The sequence below is a fragment of the Epinephelus lanceolatus genome, chromosome 21, assembly GCF_041903045.1.
Source record: "Epinephelus lanceolatus isolate andai-2023 chromosome 21, ASM4190304v1, whole genome shotgun sequence".
In the NCBI taxonomy this organism is placed as follows: domain Eukaryota; kingdom Metazoa; phylum Chordata; class Actinopteri; order Perciformes; family Serranidae; genus Epinephelus; species Epinephelus lanceolatus.
In genome coordinates, this window is record NC_135754.1 from 22,764,083 (window position 1) to 22,777,827 (window position 13,745).

A 13,745-nucleotide genomic window follows, 5' to 3' on the forward strand; every position below is an offset into this window, starting at 1 on the left:
ACAACATGCTAACATTATTAACAAAAACATATGGCATTTTACATTGTATACGTTATCCTAGCAGCTAGCAAACTTTTTCTCTACTCATATGAAGCCAGGAACAACAACATTTAACAAAGGTTATGTAACAAAGTTAGGTTCAATTACAGTTCACAAGTTTCACTTATATTAGACGTGTTTTTTCCCACAAATACAACATACTAACAATATTAGCACAAGCCTATGATATTTTACATTGCATAAATTAGCCTAGCAGCTAGCGGAGTTTTTCTCTATCCATATGAAGTCAGGATTAATCACACACAGGATTTAAAATGCAGGTCTGGAGTGAGTTTCCACCCATTTAGCAGCACTGTAGTTAACTTCTTTGATATCCTCCTGAGACCCCGACTTTTGTTTGGTATACATTTTTAATTTCTCCTAGCTATTTGGGATCAGTAGGAGCCAATAGGTATAAAAAACTAAACATTGTCTATGATTATTAAGTCCCAATGCCCTCAAACAAGACGATAGTAAAGTCCCAGTGTCTTCATACGAGTACTTTCAAATTAACAGTGTCTTAGCTTGTTAGTGTTGGTAAAATTGGTCAAACTTGTATTGCATATCAAATTACAAACACCATTAATCATAAATAAACAAGCTTCAACCATAAAATGTGATCAGGTTTTGGACCTTGTCCGCTTTTGTGTTGGGGTCAGCTGCAGACGGACATACTATACTATGACTTTTTCTGATGATTTTGGATGACATACTATACTATGGCTTTTTTTCACGGTTTTGGACGATATGCTATTCTATGACATTTTATACTATGACATTTTTTGACGATTTCAGACCACATGCTATACTATGATGTTTTTTCATGATTTCGGACGACATGCTATACTATGGCTTTTTTTCATGGTTTTGGCCGACATGCTATACTTTGATGTTTTTTGATGATTTTGGAAGACATGCTATACTATGATGGTTTTTTTCATGAATTTGGATGGCATGACGTTTTGTCATGGTTTCGGACGACATGCTATATTATGATGTTTTGTCATGATTTTGGACGACATGCTAAACTATGACATTTTTTGACGATTTCAGACCACATGCTATACTATGATGTTTTTTCATGATTTCGGACGACATGCTATACTATGGCTTTTTTTCATGGTTTCGGACGACATGGTTGGCTACCATCTTGTTTTTACATGGAGAGAGGGTATTGTGCTCTTACTGCCACTAGATGGCACAAGAAAGTGTCCACGAATGAGGACAACAGGTCTGAGTTAAATAGAATGAACTATAAGGTCAAGTAAACCCAAAATGTGATGTCCTCATATGAGGACACAGGGTCTCTGGAGAATCATTGGGTCTGTGGTGATTTGAAAATAGTGCTTTGCCGTATTTGGCGATGCGGTTGCCTGCTGACATCAGTCTGATTAGCTACACCTGTGTGCTCAGCTCATAGATGGCAGCTTACACTCAAAATAGCAGCATGCGATTAAATAACACATTATGAAATAATAATAAGTAAAATAAAAATAAAACAATAAAAAACAATAAAAAATAAAAATAAAAAAATGTTAGTGCTAATACATGAGCAGTGACAGATTAAATGAATTCATGAATCAGATTTTTCCAGTTGAGCATATAATGGTTGCCAAAGGTCATTAAATAAGTGACCTCGGTTGTATCTCTCCAGTGTTATTTTTTCTAAAGGAAGGAGTTGAGATATGGAGTTCAAAAACATGTCGAAGGTTGGCAAAGATTCACTTTTCCATAAGAGAAGTATACATTTTTTTGCAAAATATGTTATGAAAATCAACAGTCTACTTTTCTTCAGGTCTTAAATAACACTTTATGTGCAGACCTTAATCACATCTATAATTGCATTTATGCTGATAGCCCTAAATATTATACATCTATGCTAAAAGAAGGCTTGGAGGCAGATATTGGGAATATGCTCTTAACCGTTCCTGCTTCAGCTCTCAGACCATGGTCCTAAAGCACAGGGAAGATTTGTTTACCCCCAGGGCCGAAGTAACTTCAAGGTTAACTGCCTTCACTTTACCAGCAGCTGGAAAGCAACACATGGGAGCTCCACTTGGCCTTGAGAAGCGGCAGACTTTATTAACAGAAAAACTGTCACTTACACTGCACATTTACTGTTAATCTGACCACTTTACCGCTAGATGTAGACCTGTTTTCCTGCTCAGCTCTGCTGTCTCCACCATCATTTGTATCCCCTGCTCAACCGCTCACTCCATGCACACACACTGCTTCTTATAACACTCCCCCCACTGCAGATGGAAATTATACCAGAACTCTAATCCAGCACAGTAACATGCATCAACATATTTATGATACAGATGGCGTGTCAATGTCAATTCCTCAAGTCAGTTTTATTTGCATTGCCTTGTACCACAAATAAAAATTTGCCTCTGTCACCCTCTCTTTGTAGACCTACAGTATAGAGTGCTGCTGTGTTGCCTCGCCCCAAAAATAACATAACAAAGGACGATAAAGGTGTCAAAAAACAGAAAATGCGAACGAGAAAAATAGTTGCAACTGATTGATCTTTATTATCACAAAGCAAAAGTTAACAACACATGAGAGCAGATTATTATTATTACTAAAAGATGTGTTGCCTGAATTCTCTTTTAATTTTGCAGGTCCATTTATCAGTTGCACAGATCAGTGCTGCAGCAGCTGCCAGATGTTACTGGTGACTGACTGAGCAGCCTGCAGTCATCTTCATTGTAGCAGCTCTGGAAGTAGCTGTAATCTGTGAAATAATGGATAAAGACAAGTTTTTAAATACAGCATGACTCTGAATTGATGCATGTAACATATGTTTTCTATTATTGTTTTTAGCTGAGCAGTGTGTGCTCACCATGATGAAAGATGATGTAGGCACAGACTTGATTTGAACCAGAGCAGGTCTGTATACGGTCTGAACACTGTGTACGACCTCCACAGTAACACCTCAAGGCTTCACCTGAATAAAGAAAAGAAAAATTATTTTTCAAATGCAACTAGTGCTGGGTGATATGTAGGAAATATTATATCACAATATTTTGACTAAAAAGTGAGAGAAGATATTGTGGGTTGACTAGTGGTGCTTAAACAAATATTTACATGATTAAACATTTGCTAATAATCATCAGTAATGTGGATATAATAATTAAATGGGTAAAGGTGAATAATAAAACAGCTAGAACAGTCTGGTGAGTTCAGAAAAGTAAACCACTTCACTGTAATGCTACAAGAACAGGAAAAGACAACAACATAATAGTGAGGTTTGTAGTGTTTCCTGTACATGAACTCACCCTGGCTGACAACCAGTAACACCACAAGAGCAAGAATCACAGTCTTCATGTTCTCACGTGTCTGTTCACTGATCTCTGTGAGAATAAAGCAAAGGTGGAAAAGAGTCAGAAATCAAATGCTGTACATTTTGAAGTATTCTTGGGAGCACTTAAATCATGCACATAATATTAAAAAATCTTAAAGATATCCCACCTGGTGAATTGTCCCACTGGAGATCTGATTCCTCAGATGTGTTCTGCAGGTCGCCAGCTTCATTTTTATTAGCACTTGTTACGCAATCGATGCAAGTAGAGTGTAATATTAACTCTAAAATTGTCATCTGGGTTTTACTCACACTCAGAGTGACATATCAAGGCCAGGCTGCAAAACCCACCATGACCCCACTGATTCACCAGGAGAAAATACAATTTTTTTTTAAAAACAAATTTGTAAATAAATGGATAACTGACTAATGTAGCAATCAGAAGTAAAGCATAATACTAAAATATAAGTGTTAACAGCACAAGCTGCAGCCCCTCCACCATAACTTTGGTGGAGGGGCTGCCAACACAAACTGTCTTGACTGAGCAGCAAGTTTTTTAATACATTAACTTACACGAGACAACTATAAAAATCCAAATTATTAAAGCCCCTGTGCACCCACACAGGTGTTTTAAATTACTGTGGTTAAGTCCCAAGTGCCATGAGGCGGCCCGGTGGTGTAGTGGTTAGCACTGTTGCCCCACAGCAAGAGTTTGCATGTTCTCCCTGTGTCAGCGTGGGTCTTCTGTGGGTACTCCAGCTTCCTCCCACAGTCCAAAGACATGCAGGTTAACTGGTGACTCTAAATTGGCCGTAGGTGTGAATGTGAGTGTGAATGGTTGTCTGTCTCTATGTGTCAGCCCTGTGATATTCTGGTGACCTGTCCAGGGTGTACCCTGCCTCTCACCCAATGTCAGCTGGGATAGGCTGTGTTTTCCCAGAATAAAAGGTTTATATTTACTGTATTAATTGTAAGTAATAAGACACCAACATTTAGATTCATGTTGTTTTTGAATACCATTAAAAAAATATAGAAAAAGTGAAGGAACCGTTGCAACTGATTGATCTTTATTATTACAAAGCAATAATAAACAACACATGAGAGCAGATCATTATTATTACTGAAAGATGTGTTGCCTGGTTTCTCTTTTAAATTTGCAGGTCGTTGCACAGATCAGTCCTGCAGCACACGCCAAACTTATCTGGAGACTGAATGAGCCGGCTGCACTCATACGCATCTAAGCAGCTCCTGAAGTAGCTGTGATCTGTGACAAAAAGACAGGATGGATTATTAGACAACTTATACAAGTTATCAAAGAAATAACAGTTCTGATCCATGTATGTTTTCTCTTATTGTTCTTCAGCTGAACAGCACACTGAAGGAACAGCCTGTACTCACTGTCACGAGAGACGATGATGGCACAGACTTCATGTGAACTGCAGCTCTCTATACTGTCAAAACATGGTGTGAGACCTCCACAGTAACACTGTAACCAGGCTTCACCTGGACAAATGAAAGAAAAATCATCTTCAAATGGAACTAGTGCTGGGCGATATTTGACCAGATACTTCAATATCCATATTGAGACCATATTGCAGGGTTGACCACTGGTGCTTTCACAATATTTACACAATTAAAAGTTTGCTAATAATCATCAGTAATGTGGATATAATAATTAAATGGGTAAAGGTGAATAATAAAACAGCTAGAACAGTCTGGTGAGTTCAGAAAAGTAAACCACTTCACTGTAATGCTACAAGAACAGGAAAAGACAACAACATAATAGTGAGGTCTGTGTTTCCTGTACATGAACTCACCCTGGCTGACAACCAGTAACACCACAAGAGCAAGAATCACAGTCTTCATGTTCTCACGTGTCTGTTCACTGATCTCTGTGAGAATAAAGGTGGAAAAGTGTAGTGTTCTTGGGAGCACTTAAATCATGCACATAATATTAAATCTTAAATCTTAAAGATATCCCACCTGGTGAATTGTCCCACTGGAGATCTGATTCCTCAGATGTGTTCTGCAGGTCGCCAGCTTCATTTTTATTGGCAATTGTTACGCAATCGATGCAAGTAGAGTGTAACATTAACTCTAAAATTGTCATCTGGGTTTTACTCACACTCGGAGTGACATATCAAGGCCAGGCTGCAAAACCCACCATGACCCCACTGATTCACCAGGAGAAAATACTAGTGTGTTTTTTTAATAAGATTTGGAAAAAATAATAGATAAATAGATAACCTGACTGTTGTAGTTAGTAGAAAAGCATAATACTTAATATAAAATTGTTAACAGCACAACCTGCAGTTCAATTACAGGGCAGCCCTCCACTGTAACTTTTTGAAAACAATTAAGACCCCTTGCACCCACACGTGTTTTAAATTATTGTGCTGGATCCAAAGTTCAGACACCTTTGTTGCAACATCTTTATCTCTCCTGTCTCCTCAAGTCTCCCTGTGACACTGTCTAAGTAAGGCAAAAATGCCTCCTTAGAAAATAACGTATAAAAAAAGATGATAAAGATGTCATTTGTTCCGCTTCAAAGGTCTGTATTTGTCTTAGAATAAAGGTTTTCTATTAATGGGAAAAGTGAATGAACGGTTGCAACTGATTGATCTTTATTATGAAAAGCAGAAGCACACAACACATGACAGCAGATTATTATGATTACAGAAAGATGTGTTGCCTGATTTCTTTTTCAATTTTGCACATTCATGTATCAGTTACACAGATCGGTCACGCAGCACACGCCAAATGCATCTGATGACTGAATGAGCCGCCTGCAGTCACTGCCATCTAAGCAGCTCTGGAAGTAGCTGTAATCTGTGACAAAAAGACAGGATGGATTATAAGACGGTTTTTTACAAGATTTAAAAAGAAACAAGAACTCTGAACCTGTTATTTAGCTGAACAGCACACAGAAGGAGCAGTCTGTACTCACCATGTTGAGAGACGATGATGGCACAGACTTCATTTGACCCAGTGCAGGTCTCTGTACTTTCTGAACACTGTTTCCTGCCTCCACAGTAACACGTCAAGGCTTCACCTGGACAAAGAAAAATCATCTTTAACCATTGTTTACAAACTAGTGCTGGGCCATAAGGAAAAAAATGTGTGACCAAATACCTTGACATGGATATTGCAACAATACTGTGGGTTGACTAGTGGTGCTTTAGCAATATTTACACAATTAAACATTTGCTAATAATCATCAGTAATGTGCATATGATGATTAAATGGGCAAAGGTGATTAATAAAACAGCTAGAACAGTCTGATAAGTTCAGAAAATGACATCACTTTACTGTGACGCAGCCTTTAAAACCACCTTTAGCTCTAAAATCTGCTCACAACAGACACACTGGAAACATAATATGCATTTACAGGTATTATCAATGAACTGCAGAGTCTTGATGTTTGCAGGTTTGTAGTGTTTCCTGTACATGAACTCACCCTGGCTGACAACCAGCAACACCACAAGAGCAAGAATCACAGTCTTCATGTTCTCACGTGTCTGTTCACTGATCTCTGTGTGAATAAAGCAAAGGTGGAAAAGTGTGTGAAATCAAATTGCATATTACCTTGGACATATGATAAAAACTTTACATCCCACCTGGTGAATTATCCCGAGATCTGATTCCTCAGATGTGTTCTGCAGGTCGCCAGCTTCATTTTTATTAGCACTTGTTACGCAATCGATGCAAGTAGAGTGTAACATTAACTCTAAAATTGTCATCTGGGTTTTACTCACACTCAGAGACATATCAAGGCCAGGCTGCAAAACCCAGTGCGGTTGTTCAAAGGAAAAAACAGGATTACGTGATCGGATAAGATCAGGTAATCCAATCCTGTTTTTCATCCGGATCAAAACTCCAGTTTGTGTTGTTTAAAACACTTGAATATGATACGGATTATACAACCTGGCCTCCAAAGTCCCTGGGTCCAAATCTGATCTCAGAGGTACCCCTAATCAATGGTGGGGCCTCCCTGGATTGGACTTGTCTCTGACATGTCAAGGCATGGACACATGGCTTTGGATCATTTGAGACCTGTCAGTTGTGAGGTGGGGTACCAGCACTTCCCAAGATGCTCAGTCAGATTGGGGTGTGGGAGATTTGGATGCCAGGTTGATACCTTGAGCTTTTCATCACGTTCCTCAGGTCATTCCTGAGCAGTTTCTGTGGTGTGGCATGGCTCATTTTTCTGCTGGGGGGGCCACTGCTATCAGGGAGTACTGTTGCTGTGAGGGGGGGTTACGTAGCCCACAGCAGTGTTTGGGTGGGTGGAGGGCGTCAAGTGGCATCCACATGAATACCATGACCAAAGGTCTCCCAGCAGAACACTGCATTGTAACAAAATGATCAATGTTACTCACTTCACCCACCACTGGTTTTAATGTTTTGGCTGATCGGTGTGTATATATTTAGGACTTTAGTTTTTTATTCATTAAAATCATAATGAAATGAAATATACGATAAACTGTGAGCTGAGTGGTAAAGTCAGGGCAATAATCTAAAAAAAGGATATGAATTAAGAATGTTCAAGGTTATCCCAGTCGATAAAAATTAAATAATCAAAAACGTATATATCTATGCATATGTTCTTAATGTTTGCTGCCATCTGCTGGTCAGTGTTTAGTTTCGTTCTCAGTTACAATTCAGGCCCAGTGGAGTTAAGGATCTTTTATTTTGTGTGAATTTTGGCGCCCCCGATTTGGTAATCCGTAAAAGTGTGCACCTGGATCAGAGTGATCCTATCCAGTTCTTTTTTGAACAACCAGGACAAATGTGAGCTGGATTACGTGATCAGTGGAAGAAAAAAAAAGCATTACCAATACTGGATCATTTTTATATATATAGATTACACCTTTTGAACAATCTGGCCCAGGTTGTAAATTATTGTGGTGGGTCCTGAGTTCTGACTAGACAACTATGTTCCACGTCATACCATCTTGATCTCTTCCATTATTAGTGTCTAAATCTCCCCTGTGACACTAAGACAGAAATGTCAATTACAAAATCGGGTTTCATTTGTCCCACCTAACAGGTGCAATAGAGTTAACAGGAGGGTTAAAAAATGCTATTTATTTCTATACAAAAACAACATGATAAAGGTCTGCATCTTGAATTGTAGTTCACCCACAAAACCCACAAAAGGTGATGCGATGATTTACTTTTAATATAAAGTTGTGAATTTGTGGGAATTGGAATTATGACCATCACCAAAACCTGACATTTACCAGCCAGAACAATAGTCTGTTTTTCCCCAGAGTGAAAGTTCTCTATGAAATGCAATAATTGTAAATAACAATGCGACATTTATATTTATGTAGTTTTGAAAACCATCAGAAAAAAACAGAAAAAGTGAAAGAGGAGAATAGTTGCAACTGATTCATCTTTATTATGCCAATGCGAAAGTACAGAACACTTAAGAAGATTATTATAAACTAAGCACAAAAAGTAAAGAAGTTTGTGTTTGGTAGATTACTTCTTTGTTGTAACAATGCTTCTTGGCAATAAATCTTATACTGTTGGAAAACCTGTTTTTTTCCCCTTTTATATGGTGCAACATTTGTAAGGAACATGCCTTTGTGGGATGAGCAGCAGAGCTGAGTATGTGGGTTGCACCCATGAAAAATTTGGTAAATCTTCTCTGCCAATGCCAAACAGTATCAGTTGCACCATAGCCGGCCCTCCCTATAAGCGAATTAAGCGGCTGCTTAGGGCCCTGCAGCCACTAGGGGGCCCCCAGATGGATGCACGGTAAACTGAATTGACTGAAGCCCCTTATACACTGCCAGATTTTCCGCGAATGTTGGGCTGTTTTGCCGGCAAGCTGCGAGTGTTTAGACACACAGAGCTGGACTGGTGAGTTGATCCAAGGTTCCCAATTTTCTGCCTCGTAGGGTAGTCATATTGGCGAAACCTTTTTGGTTTAAAAAGACCGAGGTGCCCTTCCGCAACGGGAGGGGCTGTTGAAAACTTGTGGGAGGAGCTGTTGATGACGCCGCATGTGTGAGCCACTGGCGGTGGATAAACAGGAAACCGCTGATAGCAGGAATTAGCGAGCAGCTAGTAGCAAGAGGGAAACACAAACCTGACAGACACTGTAAAGATGAGCAACTGGGGAGACAAGGAATTGCGTGCCCTCCTTGCCCTTGAAAACAAAGAGGCCATTAACCACAGGTTGACGGGAAGCGGTGAAGAACAGGCCGACTTATGAGAGAATCGCCGGAGGACTGACCAGCCATGGCTTCCCTCCCACGTCACTGTTTACGTCACATGCTGAGCTACACATTTTGTTACTTGCTCACGCCCCCCATTGCCCCGAAAAAGGCGCATTCTGTATAAACAAAAGTAGGTAGGTGGCATTTTGCCGCACTCCCCGATTTTGTTTTTATACTGCCAATGCTGAAAGAGACTGATTGGGCTTTCTTGCAAATTTGCACAATTCCTATCTAAAAAGGGCTTGACTGTCCCACCTCTGCGCAGACCTGGCAACCCTATTATTTTCAATGAACTGCAGCCTACTTGTTCATTGGGCAGCATGTGAGGATCTTCATGTTTGTTTAAAAAGTTTGTTTGTTTGCAACGATGTCTACTGAGTCAACATCAATGGTCAACATACATAACATGACCTGTAGCAGGGCGGGCACCCTACGGACTAGGGGGCAGATGCCGTTCACTGAACGGGGCATGCGCAGTGCTGTCTACGAAGATGTCGAAGCGGGCATATCCCTCAGGAGTGGAGACCAAGAAGAAAAAAAGGTAGAAGAGGCAAACAAACAAGCTCAAGGTAAAGTCAAACAAAGCCTAGTTCACATTACACGATTTTCACCGCGATTTTGACGTCGCAGAGGATCTTGAGAGCCACCTTAGGTCGGAGGTGAGTCGGCAGATAGTCTGCCGCAACAAGTCCTCATGTGTGAACAAGCCTACGAGCAAGTCGCCCCCTTGTCTGTGACTAGGACTGGATATCTGGCATGCTAGAAAACTGGACAAGTCTGACACGACTGACAAAGAGCATCAGCCAATGAGAGGCAGGATACATCCCACGTCAGCTTGCAGGAGAAGGTAAGAAATGTGAGGAGGACAAGCCGCAGGGTTGCCACTTGCCAGGTCCGCTTATTAGCCGCGACTTTGGGCTTGCTCTCTAAACATCACCTTCCTCTACATATATCCGTTTAATAAGTTATTTAAATGCATGATAGTTGCTTCTTTTGGGCTTGTTTCCATAGCCCTTGTTTCTCCCAAGATCTGGCAACACTGACAAGCCGGCAAGCAACAACAACAATGGCGGCGTCCACAGGATCACGGGGAGCGCGTTGTGTTTAGACCCAGGCCCTGGAGGCAGATCTGATTCAACACTGGGAAGAATATCCATGCCTTCACAATGTGTCGTCTCCAAGTTTGGTGACGTCACCGCGTTATCTGGGGCTCTGTCGGCGAGGGCTCGGTGGAGAAATCTTGTGGTGTGCACACACAGGGCGAGACTCCCGCTGACAGAAACACACGTCACCAGGTATAAACACAAAAGATTATGATAGTCTCTGCAATGCAAAATCAGGGTGAAAATCGAGTTATGTGAACTAGGCTTTAAGCAACGTTTGTCACTTAGCAGAATGGGTGATTATTGTTTTCCACCTTACATGGCTTGTTCTAATTTAGAGAATAAATGTAAAATCTTACTATAATCTTATGTTGCATTTATTTTTCTCCCGTTAGATGTGCATTAGTTATTCTATATAATACTTTAGGTTTGGAGTTGTCGAGTGGTCAAGCAGATTTAAATTTCCAACACTAAGCAGCATTCAGACAGATAGTAAAGGTAAAAAAGGCAAATACAGTTTGTTAGCTTTAAGTGTTTCAGTGAGTGTGCTCAGTTAGCAGTAAATGATGGACCATCATGTTGATAGAGGTAAAAATTTAATGCATAAGGTTTATAATTGCATACGGTATCTGGTTATGTGTATCCTTAACTGTCTATTTATGGCAAAGTAGGGCCCCCGAAACGTATCCTGCTTAGGGCCCCCAGGTGTCCAGTTCCGGCCCTGAGTTGCACAGATTAGTCTTGCAGCATTTGACAGTTGCTTGTCCGTAATAAAGCGCTTCCCTGCAATCATCTGCATCATTGCAGCGCTGGATGAAGCCGTAATCTGTGAAAACATACAAAAAGACAGGATCAATTATTATAAAAAGTAATGACTCTGAACTGGTTCATGTAATGTATGTTTTTCCTTATTGTTTCTCAACTGAACAGTAAACTGAAGGAACAGCCTGTGCTTACCAAAATGATAGGCAAAGTAAGCACAGACTTGATTTGGACCAGTGCAGGTCTGATGACGCCCTGGACATCGTGTACGACCTCCACACAAACACTTCAAGGCTTCACCTGGAGAAGAAAAAGAATTTGTTTAGCCACTAGTGCTGCATTTTCACTGCCACAGATGACTGTCCTCTAGCTCTAAAATCTGCTCACAACAGACACACTGGAAACATGATATTAATTTACAGGTGTTATTAATCAGCTGCAGGTTTGTAGTGTTTCCTGTACATGAACTCACCCTGGCTGACAACCAGCAACACCACAAGAGCAAGAATCACAGTCTTCATGTTCTCACGAGTCTGTTCACTGATCTCTGTGTGAATAAAGCACAGGTGGAAAAGAGTCAGAAATCAAATGCTACATTCAGCTGTGAGCACTTTAATCATTTACATGCTAAAAAGCTTAAAGATATCCCACCTGGTAAATTGTTCCACTGGAGTTTTGATGTGTTCTGCAGGTTACTTGCTTCGTTTTTATTTGGACTTATTGAACAGTTGATGCACATCCAGGTAATCATTTACTCCTAAACTGTCATCAGGGCTTATGCACAAACATCAACTTATCAATGCTACACTGATCTTGCAAAACCCACTTTGACCCCACCAATTCCCTGGGAGAAAATAAAAATAATGTCAGTTGTCGTATTGTAAAAGACAGCATAAAGTATAAGCGCTGCTGCGGCCACATGTCGGCATAGCTTTAATTTACCTTTTCTGTCTCCACTAACCTACTTTAATCACTAACATTATAGTGTCTTATATTCCTATTCACAGATTGGTTTACCCTCTGGGGACTGAGGGGGTCTCAGGAGTGACTTGTCAAGGACACGTGGATGCTGCACAACCCACCATGATCCCACTGATTCACCAGAGGAAACACAAATGTTTTTAACTGTACTATTTGAAAGAAAGAGAGAACTGAATCACTGTCGATGTTAGATTGAAATATTCTGTGTAATTATGCTGCAAAATACCTCATTCCTGCATGAGGACTGTTGTAAAGCACAGCGTAAACTGAGAATTTGTTTTCCAACAAGTGAAACTGGTCGGCTCTGATTTTGGAGGGCAGAGTACAATGTTGAAACAGCACCATCAACACGAGATCACACACACACACACACACACACACACACACACACTCTTCAAATATAAAAGTGTAGTTTGAGGGTTCAAATAGACTAGGGGTCAGCAACCTTTTTGGTCTAAAAAAATTAATTAAATCTGTCTAGAGCCACAAAATGTATTTAATAAAGGTAACATAGCCTTATTAAGTCTAAATGAGCTTATCAGCATTTCCAACAGGTCTAATAGTAACATGTTTTACCATTAGGTGGCCACTCTGCAGTAAGGTATTTATGAATATTTGGTGCCTTGCATTAAAAGTAAGCAAATCTGTCTGTGCACTATTAAATTTAATATTTTCCTCCAAGATATTTTCTGTCTGGATTTGGAATCCACGGCTAGCTTCACTAAGGAGACTGTAACTAACTGCACTCCCTGAAGAAATATGATAATATTTTTGGATAAATGAAGCAGTGATTCCAGAGAGAAGCAGACAGAGGGGTCTACAGTCTGTGTTTGAAGGATATATCCAGGATGTCTGACTCAGCAGCAACAACAGGTTAAAAAGACAAAGTTAGAAGCTAAAGCCGAACTATAGGCTACAGATCACAGTGTAAACGTGAACCACCACATCACTGCTGATTGCCACAGAAGACAATGAATAGAAAGGGAAACTTTGCTGATATTGAACCAGCTGTGTGGCATTGCAGTGTGTGCACATGAACAGTGTTTCCCTGCTTCCCTTCACTGGTTCCTGTACAACAGGGTCGTTTTTTTTTTCACTGTTATAACCATTAAAAAGCAAAAGCAGCATGTGTATACATTCAGTAGGCTATATCTTCAGTAGCTAGCTAGCTAACCCTACACTTTTCAGGGTTTGATTTTGGTTTTGGAACAGGGAAGAAACGGATATCTTTTTCCAACCTCTCCAGGTAACGAGTATCATTAACACACAACGTGCCCCAGGCACAACATTTACCTCCAAATCCACAAAACCAGCTTGAACATGAAG

At 40.2% G+C, this 13,745-nt stretch overlaps 1 protein-coding gene and 2 long non-coding RNA genes across 4 annotated transcripts; all 3 read right to left on the reverse strand.

The window, feature by feature from the left end:
• Positions 1 to 2,550: 2,550 nt before the first annotated feature.
• On the reverse strand, positions 2,551 to 3,596 carry LOC144459456 (uncharacterized). The gene is made up of 4 exons (XR_013488438.1): positions 3,514 to 3,596; positions 3,321 to 3,395; positions 2,885 to 2,989; positions 2,551 to 2,776 (listed from the first exon to the last, which is right to left on the reverse strand). It is a non-coding gene; the product is annotated as an uncharacterized LOC144459456 (long non-coding RNA).
• Positions 3,597 to 4,450: 854 nt separating this feature from the next.
• Positions 4,451 to 5,352, reverse strand: LOC117259510 (uncharacterized). The gene is made up of 4 exons (XR_013488436.1): positions 5,327 to 5,352; positions 5,161 to 5,235; positions 4,742 to 4,846; positions 4,451 to 4,607 (listed from the first exon to the last, which is right to left on the reverse strand). It is a non-coding gene; the product is annotated as an uncharacterized LOC117259510 (long non-coding RNA).
• A 624-nt stretch (positions 5,353 to 5,976) lies between these two features.
• LOC144459454 (three-finger toxin A2-like) lies at positions 5,977 to 12,224 on the reverse strand. 2 transcript variants are annotated; one of them, XM_078163648.1, is made up of 4 exons: positions 12,090 to 12,224; positions 6,801 to 6,875; positions 6,291 to 6,395; positions 5,977 to 6,172 (listed from the first exon to the last, which is right to left on the reverse strand). In XM_078163648.1, the coding sequence occupies exons 1-4, from the start codon at positions 12,187 to 12,189 to the stop codon at positions 6,069 to 6,071; spliced, it is 384 nt and encodes a 127-aa protein (XP_078019774.1). In that variant the 5' UTR covers positions 12,190 to 12,224; the 3' UTR covers positions 5,977 to 6,068. The 2 variants fall into 2 exon arrangements, with proteins under 2 accessions (XP_078019774.1, XP_078019773.1); XM_078163647.1 differs by lacking the exons at positions 5,977 to 6,172; positions 6,291 to 6,395; positions 6,801 to 6,875 and adding exons at positions 8,728 to 11,502; positions 11,634 to 11,738; positions 11,911 to 11,985 and having other exon boundaries at positions 12,090 to 12,219.
• Between the last annotated feature and the right edge of the window lie 1,521 nt (positions 12,225 to 13,745).

What these genes read in the sequence shown, in the direction of transcription:
- LOC144459454 (XM_078163647.1), bottom strand. Translation starts at nt 12,189, where the DNA reads ATGATTACCTGGATGTGCATCAACTGTTCAATAAGTCCAAATAAAAAC. An exon ending in GTTGCTGGTTGTCAGCCAGG is followed by an intron (nt 11,739 to 11,910) that starts GTGAGTTCATGT and finishes TTTCTTCTCCAG; the next exon opens with GTGAAGCCTTGAAGTGTTTG. An exon ending in TTACTTTGCCTATCATTTTG is followed by an intron (nt 11,503 to 11,633) that starts GTAAGCACAGGC and finishes ATGTTTTCACAG; the next exon opens with ATTACGGCTTCATCCAGCGC.